We start from the raw sequence: 16,040 nt of genomic DNA on the forward strand, positions 1-16,040 counted from the left end.
CTGAGCCAGAGATCAAAACTGAGCCATAGCAGTAACCAGAGCCACAGCAGTGACAATGCTGGCTCCTTAACCTGCTGAGCCACCAGGGAACTCCTAAGTAGATAATTTTAGACCCATTAAAATGATCATAAATAGAAAAGGATAACTCAGAAGACCTCTAAGTGTGCCAGGCATTCACAAAATAGGCCAGTCTGAAGCATAGCAGAGCAGGAAGGGTAAAAGAGCAAAGTTAAAGAGGTGACTCCTGTTAATAGAATAAAAATAGAAACTGAAGTTAACCTTTGAGGAGTTCCCATTGTGGCGAGGCGGAAACGAATCCAACTAGGAACTGTGAGGTTGCAGGTTCGAACCCTGGCCTCACTCAGTGGGTTAAGGATCTGGCATTGCCCTGAGTTGTGGTGCAGGTTGCAGACGCGGCTCGGCTCTGGCATTGCTGTAGCTCTGGCGTAGGCTGGCAGCAACAGCTCCAGTTCGACCCCACGCCTGGGAACTTCCATGTGCTGCGCAGGTGCAGCCCCAAAAAGACAAAAATAAATAAATAAAGTTAACCTTGGAATTGGGATTAATATGTGGACATAGTGTTCTTAGACTTAATTCAATAATACTTCATCATCTTAAGGCTGGAATCCATGAGTTTATTAGATTCAAGATGTCAGTATTTTATTGTTCTCCTTATTTAAGTAATCGGCTTATGAGACTAAAAATGCACCATGGTAACTGTGTCACTTATATCCTCTGACAATTTAATTAGATCTTATTAGTTTGTGTATTTTTCTGGAAAATTATAAAACAATGAGATCCTGCTGTATAGCACCAGGAGATAATTACCTGTGATGGAACATGATGGAGGATAATGTGAAAAAAGAATGTGTGTGTGTGTGTGTGTGTGTGTGTGTAACTGGGTCACTTTGCTGTACAGCAGAAATTGACAGAACATTGTAAATCAACTAGAATAAAAAATTTTTTAAATAAAAATATTTTGGTAGAATCACATGCCATAAAATATTCAAAGAGACTCAATGCTTAAATATGTCCAGAGGCTTCCTCGGAAACAATTAACCCTTTAGACACCAAACACTCACAGGTCCAGGCCACCAGTTTTTTTTTTTTTTTTTTTCTTTTTAGGACTGCACTTGTGGCATATGGAGGTTTCCAGACTAGGGGTCGAATTGGAGCTGTAGCTGCCAGCCTACACCACAGCCACAGCCACACAGGATCTGAGCCACGTTTGCAACCTCCGCCACAGCTCAGGGCAACGCCGGATCCTTAACCCACTGAGTGAGGCCAGGGATCGAACCTGCGTCCTCATGGATGCTAGTTGGGTTCATTAACCACTGAGCCACAACAGGAACTCCCACCACTCTTTTTAATTTGAGTCTCTACAGATTGTTCATGATCAAGTACCCACACCTTTTCAAAGCCCCCACATTCGGCCCACAGTCCCACAGCCTGGGCTGCGCTCCCCGAGATGGGGAGAGGGGGTGGATCGGCCTATTACTTCCTTTCATGAGGGCTTAAGCTGAATAGGACTGCTTTATGTGATCTCATAAGAGGCCCATGCCTGTAAAAAAGAATGAAATAATGCCAACTGCAGTGAAATGGAAGGACCTAGAGCTTATCATACTAAGTGACGTAAGCCAGACAGAGACAAATAACATAGGATATCACTTAAATGTGGAATGTGAAAAAATGATATGAATGAACCTATTTACAAAACAGAAATAAACCCACAGACACAGCAAAGAAACTTATGGTTACTGACGGCAGGGTGTGTGTGTTTCGGGGGGTATAAATTAGGAGGTTGGGATTAGCATGTACACACACTATGTATAAAATAGGTAAACAACACGACCTACTGCATAGCACAGAGAACTATATCCAATGTCTTATTATAACCTATAAAGGAAAAGAATCTGAGAAAGAATAGATTATATATGTGTGTGTGTGTGTATATATATATATATATATAATTGAATCACTTTGTTGTACACCTGAAGCTAGCACAACATCGTAAATTAAATATACTCCAATTTTTGGAGTTCCTGTTGTGGCTCAGTGGATTAAGAATCTAACTGGCATCCATTAGGACGCAGGTTTGATCCCTGGCCTCGCTCAGTGGGTTAAGGATCTGGCCTTACTGTGAGCTGTGGTGTAGGTCGCAGATTCGGCTTGGATCCTGCATTGCAGTAGCTGTGGTGTAGGCCGGCAGCTATTGCTCCCATTAGACCCCTGGCCTGGGAACTTCCATTGCCACAAGTGCAGCCCTAAAGGCCAAAACAGACAAATAAACCAAAACCAAAAAAAAAAAAAAAACCCAGAAACTATACTCTTTTTTTTTAATGGCAAAAAAAACAAAAAAGGATGGCCTTGCCCTCTGATTTGGGGCCTCCTGCTCCGCTCTCCCTACGGCTGGACATGGGCCACCGTGGGAGAGCACAGGCTGGGCAACGAGGCTGCTGGCTTAGACTCGGCCTCATCGCTTCTGTCCATGATTCTGGCCAAACTGGGCCTCCCTTCCCTTCCATGTAAAAGCAGAGATAGCAGTGGTAACTATCTACTGAGGCCAAGAATTCAATAAAGCCCGTGAGTTTTTCCCGTGCATGTCCGCTGTGGTCATCAGTATCATGAGCCTTCCAAAAAGCGAAGGCACAATGGTACAAGTCAGGTAACAGGAGGGGGATGAAGTTTTAGGCTGGGCTCCCAGGAGGTCTGGCAGCTGGCAGGAGAGATGGCCAGGCACGAAGATGGGGACAGGCAGCGAAGCATCACGATGCTAAGTTGCTCCTTGAGGGAGGAGTCACTTCAAGTCATTGCTAGTTAGATAGCGCTCCCATTGTGGCTCAGCAGGTTAAGAACCTGACTAGTATCCATGAGGATGCAGGTTGGATCCCTGGCTCACCCACTGGGTGAAGCGTTCGGCGTTGCCACAAGCTGCAGGTGTAGGTCACAAATGCGGCTCGAATCTGGTGTGGCTGTGGCTGTGGTCAAGGCCGTCAGCTGCAGTTCTGATTTGACTCGTAGCTCAGGAACTTCCACAGGCCGCAGGTCCAGCCCTGAAAGAAAAAAAAGTACACATGATTTTTTTTTTTTTTTTTTAGGTTTCTAAATTTTTTTTTAATTTATTTATTTTTGTGTTTTCTAGAGCTGCACCCACAGCATACGGAGGTTCCCAGATTAGGGGTCTAATTGGAGCTGTAGCCACCGGCCTACACCACAGCCACAGCAACGCAGGATCTGAGCCTCATCTGTGACCTACACCACAGCTCACTGCAACACCAGATCCTTAACCCACTGAACGAGGCCAGGGTTTGAACCCAAAACCTCATCATTCCTAGTTGGATTCGTTAACCACTGTACCACGTTGGGAATTCCGTACATGTGATTTTGAAACACATTTTGCGTAGATCCATGTAACTGCTCTCTTTTTTTGGCCTGACAGCCCTGAATGAAGAAACCAGCCATTTCGCAAAGCGGAAGCTGTTTATTTTAGTCTCCACAGTGATGACCTGGGCACGGTCCAAAGCCCTGGACCCGGTAAGTAGGGCGCTAGCTTTTATTTTCTGCCACATTTCACCCTTGAGTCCTTGGTTTTGGCTTTTGTCAACACCTGCAGCATGAGGACGTTCTTGGGCCAGGGATGGAAACTGGGCCACAGCAGTGACAACACCAAGTCCTTGACCTCTAAGCTGCCAGGGAACTCTTACCCTCAATTCCTTGTACTCTGCATGGGGAGAGAACTTTCTACAGGGGATGGCGTATTCTTACATTCCTGAACCCTACCCCGTAAAAAGCACTCAGCAGCAGCTCCAAGGCCACTCAATTCTCAGGGGCTGCATTGTTTTACATGCCGTTTAGAAAGAAAAAGAAAATGCTCTCTAATCAACTGTAACATGCTTATCACGGTCCATTTTAAATGTGTTGAAAGAATTCTCTTTCGAGCTTATTTAGACCTATATTTTTGTCATGTACATTCCTGGGCACACATGAAAAGGAAAATCACTGGTCATAATAGTCCCCAAATTTCTCCATACTCAAAGTCCAGTCTCTCTGATTCACACCGGCATTCTGTCTGTTTCCACACGATAACTCAGTATAAAAGCAGTCAAGTCATTTACCTCTGGGTCCTTTCCTTTCCTAAAACGCAAATGGTTACTATTTTGAAAGAAAATATGTTCTCAGCGTCGCCCTAGCATTGCTTATTTTCTCTCCTGTTGTCAGATTTACATTTGCGGCTCTGCCCCAGTGCCTCTGTGTCTGTGAACTACCTTTCATGTCAGTGCTGAATCACAGTACAATTTGTTTTTAATTGGAGTATAGTCGATTCGCAATGTTGCGTTAGTTTTGGCTGTACGGCTTACATATAACTTTGTCACACATATGCACAATGGAATACTACTCGGCCATAAAAAAGGGCAAACTAATGCCATTTGCAGCAACATGGATGCAATGAGAGATTCTCATACTAAGTGAAGTAAGTCAGAAAGAGACAAATACCATATGATATCACTTATATGTGAAATCTAAAATATGGCACAAAGGAACCTATCTACAGAACAGAAACAGATTCACAGACTTGAAGAACAGACTTGTGGCTGCCAAGGGTGAGTGGGAGGGAGTGGGATGGACGGGGAGTTTGGAGTTAGTAGATGCAAACTACTACATTTAGAATGGATAAGCAATGAGGTCCTACTGTACAGCACAGGCAACTACATCCAATCACTTGTGATAGAACATGACAGGCAATGATATGAGAAAAAGAATATATATATATATATATATGACTGAGCCACTTTGCTATACAGTAGAAATTGGCACAGTACTGTAAATCAACTATACTTTAATTAAAAAAAAAACTTTGTCACATCAGTCAAACGCAATAATCAATTGAAAAGAGGGTCCCAGGGTTCCCTGGTGGCCTATCGGTTAAGGATCTGGCATTGTCACTGGATTGGCTCAGGTTCAATCTGTGGTCCAGGGACATCCACATGCCATGAAGGCTGCCCCCCCCACGCCCCCCAAAAAGAAGGCCAACAGACTTTGCCAATGTCCTTAAAGAAAGGGAGGATCACCCTGCAGGGGCAGCTCTCCACCTCCTAAGAGGATGCGGCCTCTGGCAAAGCTCATTCACTGTAATGAGATGTTAATGAGGCAGGCGGTTTCCAGGAATGTCGACAGACATCAATACACAGCAGTGAAAGACCTGAGTGTGGAGTTCCCATTGGCTCACTGGGTTAAGAACCCGACCAGTATCCATGAGGACGCGGGTTCAATCCCTGGCCTCGCTCAGCGGAGGGTCTGGTGATGCTGCAAGCTGCAGCGTGGGTTGTGGATGCAGCTCAGATCTGGCGTTGCTGTGGCTGTGATGTAGGCAGGCAGGCGCAGCTTGGATTTGACCCCTAGCCTGGGAATCTCCATATGCCACAGGTGCGGCCCTAAAAAGACCAAAAAAAAAAAGATGAGCAACAAGGTCTTACTGTACAGCAGAGGGAACCAATCCCCTATAAATAGACCATTATGGAAAAGAAGAGTAAAAAAAAAGGGACATATATATATATATATATATATATATATGTATGAGACATATATACATGAGTCACTTGCTGTATAGCAGAAATTGGCAGAACATTGCAAATCAACTACAATAAAAAAATTAATACAGTGGGAGTTCCCACTGTTCCCTCAGCCTTTCTCCCGTGTCATCACCACCTTGTCGATCGCTCGCCCCCACTCCCGCCCATCAATCAGGTCATCAGTCAATTCTGCTAATTCCTCCCCAAATGTCTCCTAAATCCATCGTACTCTCTTTGTGTCTGTGGACTTCCAGGATGGCTTTGTAACGGGCAGCTCCTCCTCCCAATCCAAATCCAACCAACAGCTTAAGTCATCCTATTAAAATATAATGCAGGTTGTGCTCTAGTCCTGCTTAAAATGCTTAAAACCCCTCCACGCCCAATCTTCTAGAATGAAGTGGGTGTGCAATGGACATGGTGGTGGTACCCCGGCGAGGAACACTGAGGGAGAGCTCTTTTTTGGAGGGGAAGCTCGAGTTAGCTCACCTCCCCCCTCTGTCCATAGTAGACACTCAGTGAATACATGGCATATAGTTAGCTGAGCTCTGAACTATGCCCGCCGGCTCCCGTGTAGGTCGGGTTGCCAGGTGGCACAGAGGACACCCAGCTGCATTTGAATATCAGATAAACACAAGATTGTTTTTCTTTTTCCTTTTTTCGTGTTTTACTGTTTTTTGTTTTTTGGTTTTTTTTTTTTGTCTCTTTGCCATTTTCTTGGGCCACTCTCGTGGCATATGGAGGTTCCCAGGCCAGGGGTCGAATCGGAGCTGTAGCCACCGGCCTACACCACAACTCACGGCAACGCCGGATCCTTAACCCACTGAGCAAGGGCAGGGATCGAACCTGCAACCTCATGGTTCCTAGTCGGATTCATTAACCACTGCGCCACGACCGGAACTCCCCTGTATTTACTTTTTAAATTACTAACGTATAGTTAATTTACAGCATTGCGCCACCAACCCCAGTAACCTGGCCTTGCCTACTCGTCCTGTCTCAACCCTCAGCTCCAGTCATCCTTGTGTTTCGACTGCCTCTCTGATTCATCTCATGTAAGCCCCAGACTCAGATGTTTTGGACTGGTTATTTCAATCAGACTAGTGTGAAGTTCCCGTTGTGGCTCAGCAGGTTCAGAAACAGACTAGTATCCATGAGGACGTGGATTTGATTCCTGGCCTCACTCAGTAGATCAAGGATCCAGTGTTGTCTCGAGCTGTGGTGTAGGTCAAGGACACGATGTCGCTGTGGCTGTGGTGTAGACCTGCAGCCGCAGCTCTGATTTGGCCCCTAGCCTGGGAACCTCCGTATGCCATAGGGGTGGCCCTAAAATAAAATAAAATAAAATAAATAAAATAAATAAAATAAAATAAGATAAAATAAAATAAAATAAAATAAAATTGGACCGGGTGCTGTGATTGAAAGGCTCCTGATTGAACTATGTTTTAGAAATTCTCTCCAAGTAGGCCCTCTACCTCTGGGTGGACTTGGGGGACGCTCTATATCATGGATGAACAACTCAGTGGATGGTGGAGAAATACCTTTCATTCCTGACTCTTAGGGCCAACTGATATCATCTGATGGAGCCGTTAAAAGCCCAAGACAGAAACTTGCACACGGTGTGTTCTCATTAAAGTGGGACTGATGGGAGGGAAAGGGGCAGCGTGGAAAAGAGAAGAACTCACTCACACGCACAATTCCAATTAAAACATGAAGCACATTAAGAGATGGTTTGTTTTTTGGTTTTTTGTTGTTTGTTTGTTTTTTAGGGCTGCATCCGCAGCATATGGAGGTTCCCAGGCTAGGGGTCGCATTAGAGCTACAGCAGTCAGCCTACAGCACAGCCACAGCAACGCCAGATCCGAGCATCTGCAACCTACACCACAGCTCACGGCAACGCCGGATCCTTAATCCATGGAGTGAGGCCAGGGATCGAACTCGAATCCTCATGGATACTAGGCAGGTTCGTCACCACTGAGCCACCATGGGAACACCTAAACTGTAGTTTTTAGAATGCTTTACTTGAGCTTAAAGCAACAGTCGCCCCAGCATCTTTAGGCTTAGAGGTTTACGTGGCTCTAACACATGGAGTCTGGCTTTTTTCTCTCCTAGGATGATACTGAGATTCCATTTACTGAAGAGGATTATCGAAGAAGAAAGCACCACCCTAATTTTCTGGACCACATAAATGCTGAAAAAATGGTTCTCAAACTTGGGAAAAATGTAAGTCTCAGTAGTGGAGCGTTTAGGTCAGACAGCTCTTTTTGAGGCAGCTCGTGATGGAACGGTCAGGACTGTTTCACACACTTGCTGTGCATCTCAGCTTGCTCCCCATCTCTGCATTATTTTTTCTTTTTCTTTCTTTCTTTTTTTTTTTTTTTTTTTTTTTTTTTTTTTTTTTGTCTTTTGCCTTTTCTAGGGCCGCATGTGGAGGTTCCCAGGCTGGGGGCTAATCGGAGCTGTAGCCACTGGCCAACACCACAGCCACAGCAACACGGGATCCGAGCCTCATCTGCAACCTACACCACAGCTCACAGCAATGCCGGATCCTTAACCCACTGAGGGAGGTCAGGGATCAAACCCACAACCTCATGGTTCCTAGTCAGATTCGTTAACCACTGAGCCATGACGGGAACTCCGAGCATTATTTTTTCAATAAATGAAACCATTGGGGAGTTCCTTTTATGGTTCAGCGGCTAATGAACCCGACTAGGATCCATGAGATGTGAGTTCAATCCCTGGCCTCGCTCAGTGGGTGGTGTAGTCAGCTGTGGTGTAGGTCGCAGGTGTGGCTCAGATCCTGCATTGCTGTGGCTGTGGTGTAGGCTGGCAGCTACAGCTTCAATTCAACACCTAGCCTGGGAATCTCCATAGGCTGCAGGTGTGGCCTTAAAAAGAAAAAAAAAAAAAAAGGCCAAACAAACAAACAAAAAAGAAAACCATTGGATTTTTATTTCAGATCCAAGCAATGACAATTTCCCTTCACACCACTGATTCAGTAAACTACGTTACACCCACCTCTGCGTTTAGTTTCCATGGCCTCATACCCACCAACCTCCAAGCTTCAGGTTCACCCCAATAGGCACCCGCCCAGGTCCTGGCCCACGTTCTGGCCCAGCCGCCCTCAGAAGAAAGCCTTGGGTGGGGTCCCCGAAGGAGTCCGCAGGTCCAAAGCGTCCCTTGGTCCAGAAGAGGCAAGTAGCTTAGAGTGGGAATCCGGAAAAGGGAGCTGCCTTTTCCCTGCGTCTAGACTCTAAATTGTCATTTGTTTGTACAACTCTGAAAAGGGTGTGTTAACCACGTCATATAAATAAAGAGATAGTGGCTTCCAGAGGCCCAGTAGCTTGCGGAAGGTCGCACAGGTAGGGTTTACCGAGCACTTCTTGGCCCTGTCTGATCTTCTCCTACAACAACAGTCTCATGTACGCACACAGTTAGTCCCATTTCACAGATGCGGATGCTGTGGGAAAGAGGTGTCAGATGATGGAGCTAATTCAAACGTAGATCCATAGCAAACCAAAGCCTGTGGGTTTTTTCCTCCTGACCCACATGTCCATCCTTCAGTAGAGTGGATGTGGACACATCCGTGTCACCGATTAGTAAGACACACCTGAGGCTGAGGGTTAGAAGGGGCGGGGAAGAAGGAGCCGGAGGCTGGAGTAGTGAGATTGAAAGCAGGGTTTATTGACCAACAGAGCGGTCAGGAGCTCCGAGCAAGCGAGACTCAGGCTCCCCACGCAGGGGAATGCTAGGTTTTTTATAAACAGGGGTCATTTTGTTGAGCCATGTAATCTGCGGCCTTGGGGTGTCTTTGTTCTGGAGAACGCAGTCTGTTACACAGGCTGTTGGATAAGAAGGAGCCTGCAGGCTAGGTGATGCTGATTTTTGTGTCCTTTTAGGCCTGTTTCATTTCCCACCTAAGACTGAGTGGTTCGCGTTAACAAAAACAATAGTTTATTAGTCTTCTGTTGCAGCAAAATTTATCATTTTGATACCCAATATTATAAAATTGCAGAGTTCCCATCGTGGCTTAGTGGTTAATGAATCCGACTAGGAACCATGAAGTTGCAGGTTCTATCCCTGGCCTCACTCAGTGAGTTAAGGATCCGGCGTTGCCTGAGCTGTGGGGTAGGTTGCAAACATGGCTTGGATCCTGCGTTGCTGCGACTGTAGCATAGACTATCAGCGGCTACAGCTCCGATTGGACCCCTGGCCTGGGAACCTCCATATGGTGCGGGTGCAGCCCTAGAAAAGGCAAAAAATAAATAAATAAATAAAAATAAAATAAAATCGCTTTATTTCTCTTGTCTTTGGTTAAAATAGATGACAGGAATGTAGTAACAGATGAAAATTATTGAGGGCTTGCTTACCATGTGCCAGGCACTGTGCCAGATGTTTTACTTACACAACTTCATGTAATCCTCATAAATCTTATATATAATCCGCGCAATTCTGTGAATTAAGCGCTCTTATCATCCTCATTTAACTCATGTAGGGCTTATACTGAACCCCAAACCTTGTCTCTAGGTTCCTTCTATCCACTGCCTGGCCCCCAAAGCTGTGGTGATATGTAATCCTAGTTCTAGGACGACACCTAGTGGTCTCAGGGGATATTACAGGAGGAATCTTGCCCCCAATTCTGTCCAACCCACAAATTTTTTTACTTTGGCAATGCAAATACTGTGAGTATAAAATATTTGAAGGAAAAAACGTGGGATTAGGAATTCTAGTCTCTTTTCCACCCATTAACTTATGACCTTAGCCAAGTTATTTAGCATTTGGAGGTAGATAAGTGAAATAAACGGCTGGACCAGACAATCTAAATTTCTTGCAATTCCAAATCCTATCATATATTATTTTTTCTTAATTTTTATGTTTTTATTTGATAACTGTATTATTTTGTTAAACTTTGAACATTGCCCCAAATGTGAAATTCATGATTTATTGATCATTTATGTCCAATTCAGTGGTTGAGAAGGCATGATCGCACACACAAAAACAATTGATGTGAATGATAGTCTAAAATGGAGAATTGATATCATCTTTTTTATTTTATTATAGTTGATTTACAATGTTGTGTCAATGATGTGTATTTTCCTAACATCTTTTTATTATAAACACATTAACTATGTCCCATGCTTTAAATGACACAACCAACATTTTAAATCTTCTTCTTTTTTTTTGGCCATGCCAGTGGCATATGGAAGTTTCCAAGCCAGGATCGAACCCACACCAAAGCAGTGACCTGAGCCACTACAGCAACAATGCCAGATCCTTAACCTGCGGTGCCACAAGGGAACTCCTATCTCAAGCTTTTTCAATCACTTTTTTCTAAGCAATTAATAAGATAAAATTGATCTGGTTAACTTGGCCATCTCAATGACAATTTTTTTTTTTTTTTTGGTTTTTTTGTTTGTTTTTGTAGGGCCATACCCAAAGCATATGGACGTTCCCAGGCTAGTTCAACCCCTAGCTTATGCCACAGCTGCAGCAACTCGGGATCGGAGCTGCATCTGCAACCTACACCACAGCCCACAGCAATGCCAGATCCCCGATCCACTGAGCGAGGCCAGGAATCGAAGCCGCATCCTCATGGATACTAGTTGGATTCGTTTACACTGAGCCACAGCAGGAACTCCAGGAGATAGTCTTTCTGTCCTAAACAATACATTAGGAGCTCAAAAAAGGTGATGAGACTTACTAAAGTGCTCATTTAAAATAATCACTAAATATCTGATTCAATACGATACATAATAACAACACATTTTGGACTGGCCTGGGAACTTCCGCACGCCACAGGTGCATCCCCCAAAATAAAATAAAATGTTAGAAAATATATTTAGCATTTTCTTGTATTTTATCTAATAGGTCAAAAAATTTGCCACTTACGTAGTTGCTGCTGGACTTCAGTATGGAATGGAAGGAGGCATCTTACATGCTTTTTTTAAGGTAGGACTTTTTCGTGACTGTAAGGGTTTATTTTAAGAGTTTTACAGTAAGGTTATACAATTCAAAGTTTATATACTGGTGAGGCCCCTGTAATAGCAGAAAGTTAAGGAAAATATGGATGTCAAGCATAACGACCTATTTTTCTTGCCTCCTCTCAGAATAATAAAAGATAGATCTCTCTTTTTTTTTTTTTTTTTTTTTTTTGTCTTTTTTTGCCATTTCTTGGGCCGCTCCCACGGCATATGGAGGTTCCAGGCTAGGGGTCTAATCAGAGCTGTAGCCTCCAGCCTACGCCAGAGCCACAGCAACGCGGGATCTGAGTCACGTCTGCAACCTACACCTCAGCTCACAGCCATGACAGATCCTTAACCCACTGAGTGAGGCCAGGAATCGAACCCGCAACCTCATGGTTCCTAGTCGGATTCGCTAACCACTGAGCCATGACGGGAACTCCCAGACCTCTCTTTTTATCAGCCATGCCCTTGGCCTGCAAAAGTTCCTGGGCCAGGGATGGAACCCACACCACAGCAGTGACCAGAGCCACAGCAGTGACAGCACTGGATCCTTAACCTGCTGCACCAAGAGGGAACTTCCAGATCTCTCTTCATTCATGAGATAATCATTGAGTGAGACCTCTGTGCGACAGATACCATTGTAGATTCTGGGAACACAACATAATGAAGTCCCTGCCCTTGTGAAACTTTCCTTCTAGTGGGTGGAGAAGAAGAGTGATGGGTAATAAACAAGTAGCCACTTCCAACACTGAAATATAAGCCAAAACACAACAGAGCAGAGCAAAGTAGGAAGTGAGTCCCCGGGGAGGGTTGGGAGGTCAAGTCTTTAAAAATGGTTGAGGAAGGCCTTTCTGACGATGTGACATTTGAGCAGAAAGTGGAAGGCTGGGTAAGCTGCTTCTGGGGGGGAAGGCAGTGGGCACGGGCTGCAAAGAACTGAGGCAGCAGCAAGAAGACCAGTGTGGCTAAAGTACTGAGGATGGTGGGGGATGCCAAGGAGGTGATGGAGGAGCCAGGTGGGGCCCTGCCTCCTAGGCCAGGGTGAGAATTTGGGCTTATATTCTGAGGGGGTTGGGAGACCATTAGACTGTTTTGAGCATAGAAGTGGCCTAATTCGGGCGTTCCCGTCGTGGCTCAGTGGTTAGCAAATCCAACTAGGAACCATGAGGTTGCGGTTCCGTCCCTGGCCTTGCTCATTGGGTTAGGGATCCGGTGTTGCGGTGAGCTGTGGTGTGGGTTGCAGATGCAGCTCGGATCCCGAGTTGCTGGGGCTGTGCGTAGGCCGGCGGCTACAGCTCCGATTAGACCCCTAGCCTGGGAACCTCCATATGCCATGGGAGCGGCCCTAGAAAAGGCAAAGAGAAAAAAAAAAAGAAAAGAAAAGGAAAGAAAAGAAGTGGCCTAATTCGTCTTAAGTTTTTGTTGTTGTTCTTGGTCTTTTTAGGGCTGCACCCGCAGCATATGGAGGTTCCCAGGCTAGGGGTCTAATCGGAGCTGGAGCCACCGGCCTACACCACACTCACAGCCACACCAGATCCCAGCCACATCTGTGACCTACAGCACAGCTCACGGCAACGCCAGATCCTTAACCCACTGAGCGAGGACAGGGAACGCACCCAAGTCTTCATGGATGTTAGTCGGGTTTGTTAACTACTGAGCCACGATGGGAGTTCTGGGGTAATTTTAAATTTTAATACTCAGAGTTCCCCTTGTTGCTCAGCAGTAGGGAACTGGACTATTATCTTTGTAGACATGGGTTTAATCCCTGGACCTGCTCAGGGAGTCAGGAATCTGGCATTGCCGTGAGCTGTGGTGTAGGTCGCAGGTGCCCGCTTGGATCTGGCGTTGCTGCGGCTGTGGTGTAGGCCAGCAGTTGCAGCTCAGATTCAACCCCTAGCCTGGGAATTTCCATATGCCACAGGTGGTAGAAAAAGAAAAAAAAAAAAGCTTTTTTTCTTAAAACTTCTCCTAAAAAGAAAAAAATTTTTAATTTTCTTTTTATAAGAATTAAGGACATTACGCATATTAAAGTATTTTCTTTCTATGTAGATAATATGCAGGTGACGGCTAAAGATGGCTGATGAGATTACAGATCTTTGAAAAGTATTTCAGCCCTGAGGTTGCACTTTATTTCTCTTAAAGGATTTAATCAGCAATTAAATCTCATGGCAAGGAGTTCCCCGTCGTGGCGCAGTGGTTCACGAATCCGACTAGGAACCATGAGGTTGGGTTCGGTCCCTGCCCTTGCTCAGTGGGTTAACGATCTGGCGTTGCCGTGAGCTGTGGTGTAGGTCACAGATGCGGCTCGGATCCCGCGTTGCTGTGGCTCTGGTGTAGGCTGGTGGCTGCAGCTCCGATTCAACCCCTAGCCTGGGAACCTCCATATGCCACGGGAGCGGCCCACGAAATAGCAAAAAAAGACCAAAAAAAAAAAAATCTCATGGAATAATTTACAAAACATCTTGAGGTGATTACATCATCAGGCCGATCTGGCGGACGCCTCTGACTGTGGCTCTGTGGGCTGTAACAGTCCCGGACACATAACTGGGGAGATAAGCTTGTGCCTTCTTTCTTCTAGCTGGCTTGGCTGGGTGAGGTCCCCGCATTACCCGTGTTTGGAGACGGAACAAATATAATTCCAGCAATTCATGTTCTTGATCTAGCAGGGTACGTATTCTCCTGGAGATACGACTTCCCTAGAATTGACTGACTAATGTGTTTGTGCTAATTTATTGACGAACGTGACCAAGTGCTAAAACCTTCTCGTGTATTATTGTGGAAGTTTGGAGGTTCCCAGGCAAGGGGTCGAATCGGAGCTGTAGCTGCCGGCCTACACCACAGTCACAGCAATGCGGGTTCCAAGCCACATCTGTGACCTACACCACAGCTCACGGCAACATCAGATCCCCAACCCACTGAGCAAGTCCAGGGATCAATCCCGCAACCTCATGGTTCCTAGTCGGATTCGTTTCCACTGCGCCACGACGGGAACTCTGAGAATCTTACATTATTACCTTAATTAAATTGTTAATTATTAAGTTATTCCCATTACAGAAGAACTCAGGGGCCCTTTTAGTAACAATTTTTTTCCTGCAAATTTCTTGAAGACTGTCAAATATCCAACAAAGACAGAAGCTAAAAGAGGAAGTGTTTGAGAAATATAAAGCGAAGGGGAAATGATATTTAGACAGGTGCGTTTGTTTTCATTTGACGGAACAGAAATCTACAATGGAGGTAGAATCCACATCCTGTGATAATCTTCTGTTCACTATTGTTTCTCAGTTTTGTTTTTTTTTTTCTTTTTTGGCTGCCCTGTGCAATTGGGGTTCCCAGGCAAGGGATCAGATCCAGGCCACAGCTGCCACCTACACTGCAGCTATGGTAACACGGGATCCTTTAACCCACTGTGCCAGGAGAGGATCGAACCTTCATCCTGGCACTGCAGAGAGGCCAGCCGTCCCATTGCACCACAGCGGGACCTCCTCTGCCGTTTTTTTTGTCTGTACTCAAGTCCCTTCTCTGTCTCTCACTGGCTGTGTGAATTTGTAAAAGTTGCTTAACCACTCTGGGTCTGATTTCCTCATTTATAAGATGGGGATGAGGAGTTCTCACTGTGGTGCCAAGGGATTGACGGCATCTTGGGAGCGCTGGGACGCAGGTTCGATCCTTGGCCTCTCTCAGTGGGTTAAGGAGCTGGCATTGCTGTGGCTGTGTAGGATGATGGCTACAGCTCTGATTCGACCCCTAGCCTGGGAACTTCCTATGCCGAGGTTGCAGCCCCAAATAAATAAATATTTAATTAAATAATTTAAAAGATGGGGTTGGTACTTGCACTACCTGATAGGACCGTTGTGAGAATTCAACGGCGAACACCTGGAAAGCCCACGGCCCAGGTCTGATGGAGTTAAGCACTCGGAGCCCTTATTAATCCAGGGTAGGACATCTAAGTGGCTCCATCTATGTGACTTAAGGAGCCACGGCTTCTGTGAATCTGTGCCTCGCTTTGTGAAACACCCTCTCCAAAGCATTGTCGTGAGACTGAAATGAGCTGCTGGCTGCACTGACTTCAGCAATGCAGGTCCTGGGGAGGCTCAGCCAATCTTGGACTCTGGGCGAATCTGGAGCCAGATGGACCTGGCTTCCGATCCTGGCCCTGTGACCTTCCCAGCAGCTCTTCCGCCCAAGAAATGTCACTTAGCTTCCTCCTCTGTAGAGCGGGGATCGTCTCCCCTTCCCAGACCCTGTGGAAAGTGGAGCTGGATAAGTGTACATCACCAAAGCTCGTGCCCGGCCCTTGGGGGTGGCAGTCCGAGAATTCCCCTTGACCGCCTCTCCTTTGTTTACGCCCTCGGGTCTGCAGCGTGATACAGAACATAATCGACCATGTGCCGAAGCTGCATTACCTGGTTGCTGTGGACGATTCTGTTCATACCCTGGAGGACTTTGTCAAGGTATAGCCATGAAATCTTAGACCAGGTGGCATCTCTTAAAGCCTTTCACCCCTCCCTAGAGG

At 45.8% G+C, this 16,040-nt stretch overlaps 1 protein-coding gene across 4 annotated transcripts in view; it reads left to right on the forward strand.

Annotated features, from left to right (window-relative positions):
* Positions 1 to 16,040, forward strand: part of AK7 (adenylate kinase 7) — a 57,457-nt gene that overhangs the window by 12,106 nt on the left and 29,311 nt on the right. For all 4 annotated transcript variants that reach the window (XM_021099677.1, XM_021099678.1, XM_021099676.1 and 1 more), the window contains exons 4-8: positions 3,440 to 3,534; positions 7,677 to 7,787; positions 11,433 to 11,513; positions 14,106 to 14,194; positions 15,888 to 15,978. In XM_021099677.1, the coding sequence (XP_020955336.1) occupies positions 3,440 to 3,534; positions 7,677 to 7,787; positions 11,433 to 11,513; positions 14,106 to 14,194; positions 15,888 to 15,978 (467 nt within the window). The remainder of the gene's footprint in view (positions 1 to 3,439; positions 3,535 to 7,676; positions 7,788 to 11,432; positions 11,514 to 14,105; positions 14,195 to 15,887; positions 15,979 to 16,040) is intronic.

The sequence above is a fragment of the Sus scrofa genome, chromosome 7 (genome assembly GCF_000003025.6).
Source record: "Sus scrofa isolate TJ Tabasco breed Duroc chromosome 7, Sscrofa11.1, whole genome shotgun sequence".
Taxonomy (NCBI): Eukaryota; Metazoa; Chordata; class Mammalia; order Artiodactyla; family Suidae; genus Sus; species Sus scrofa.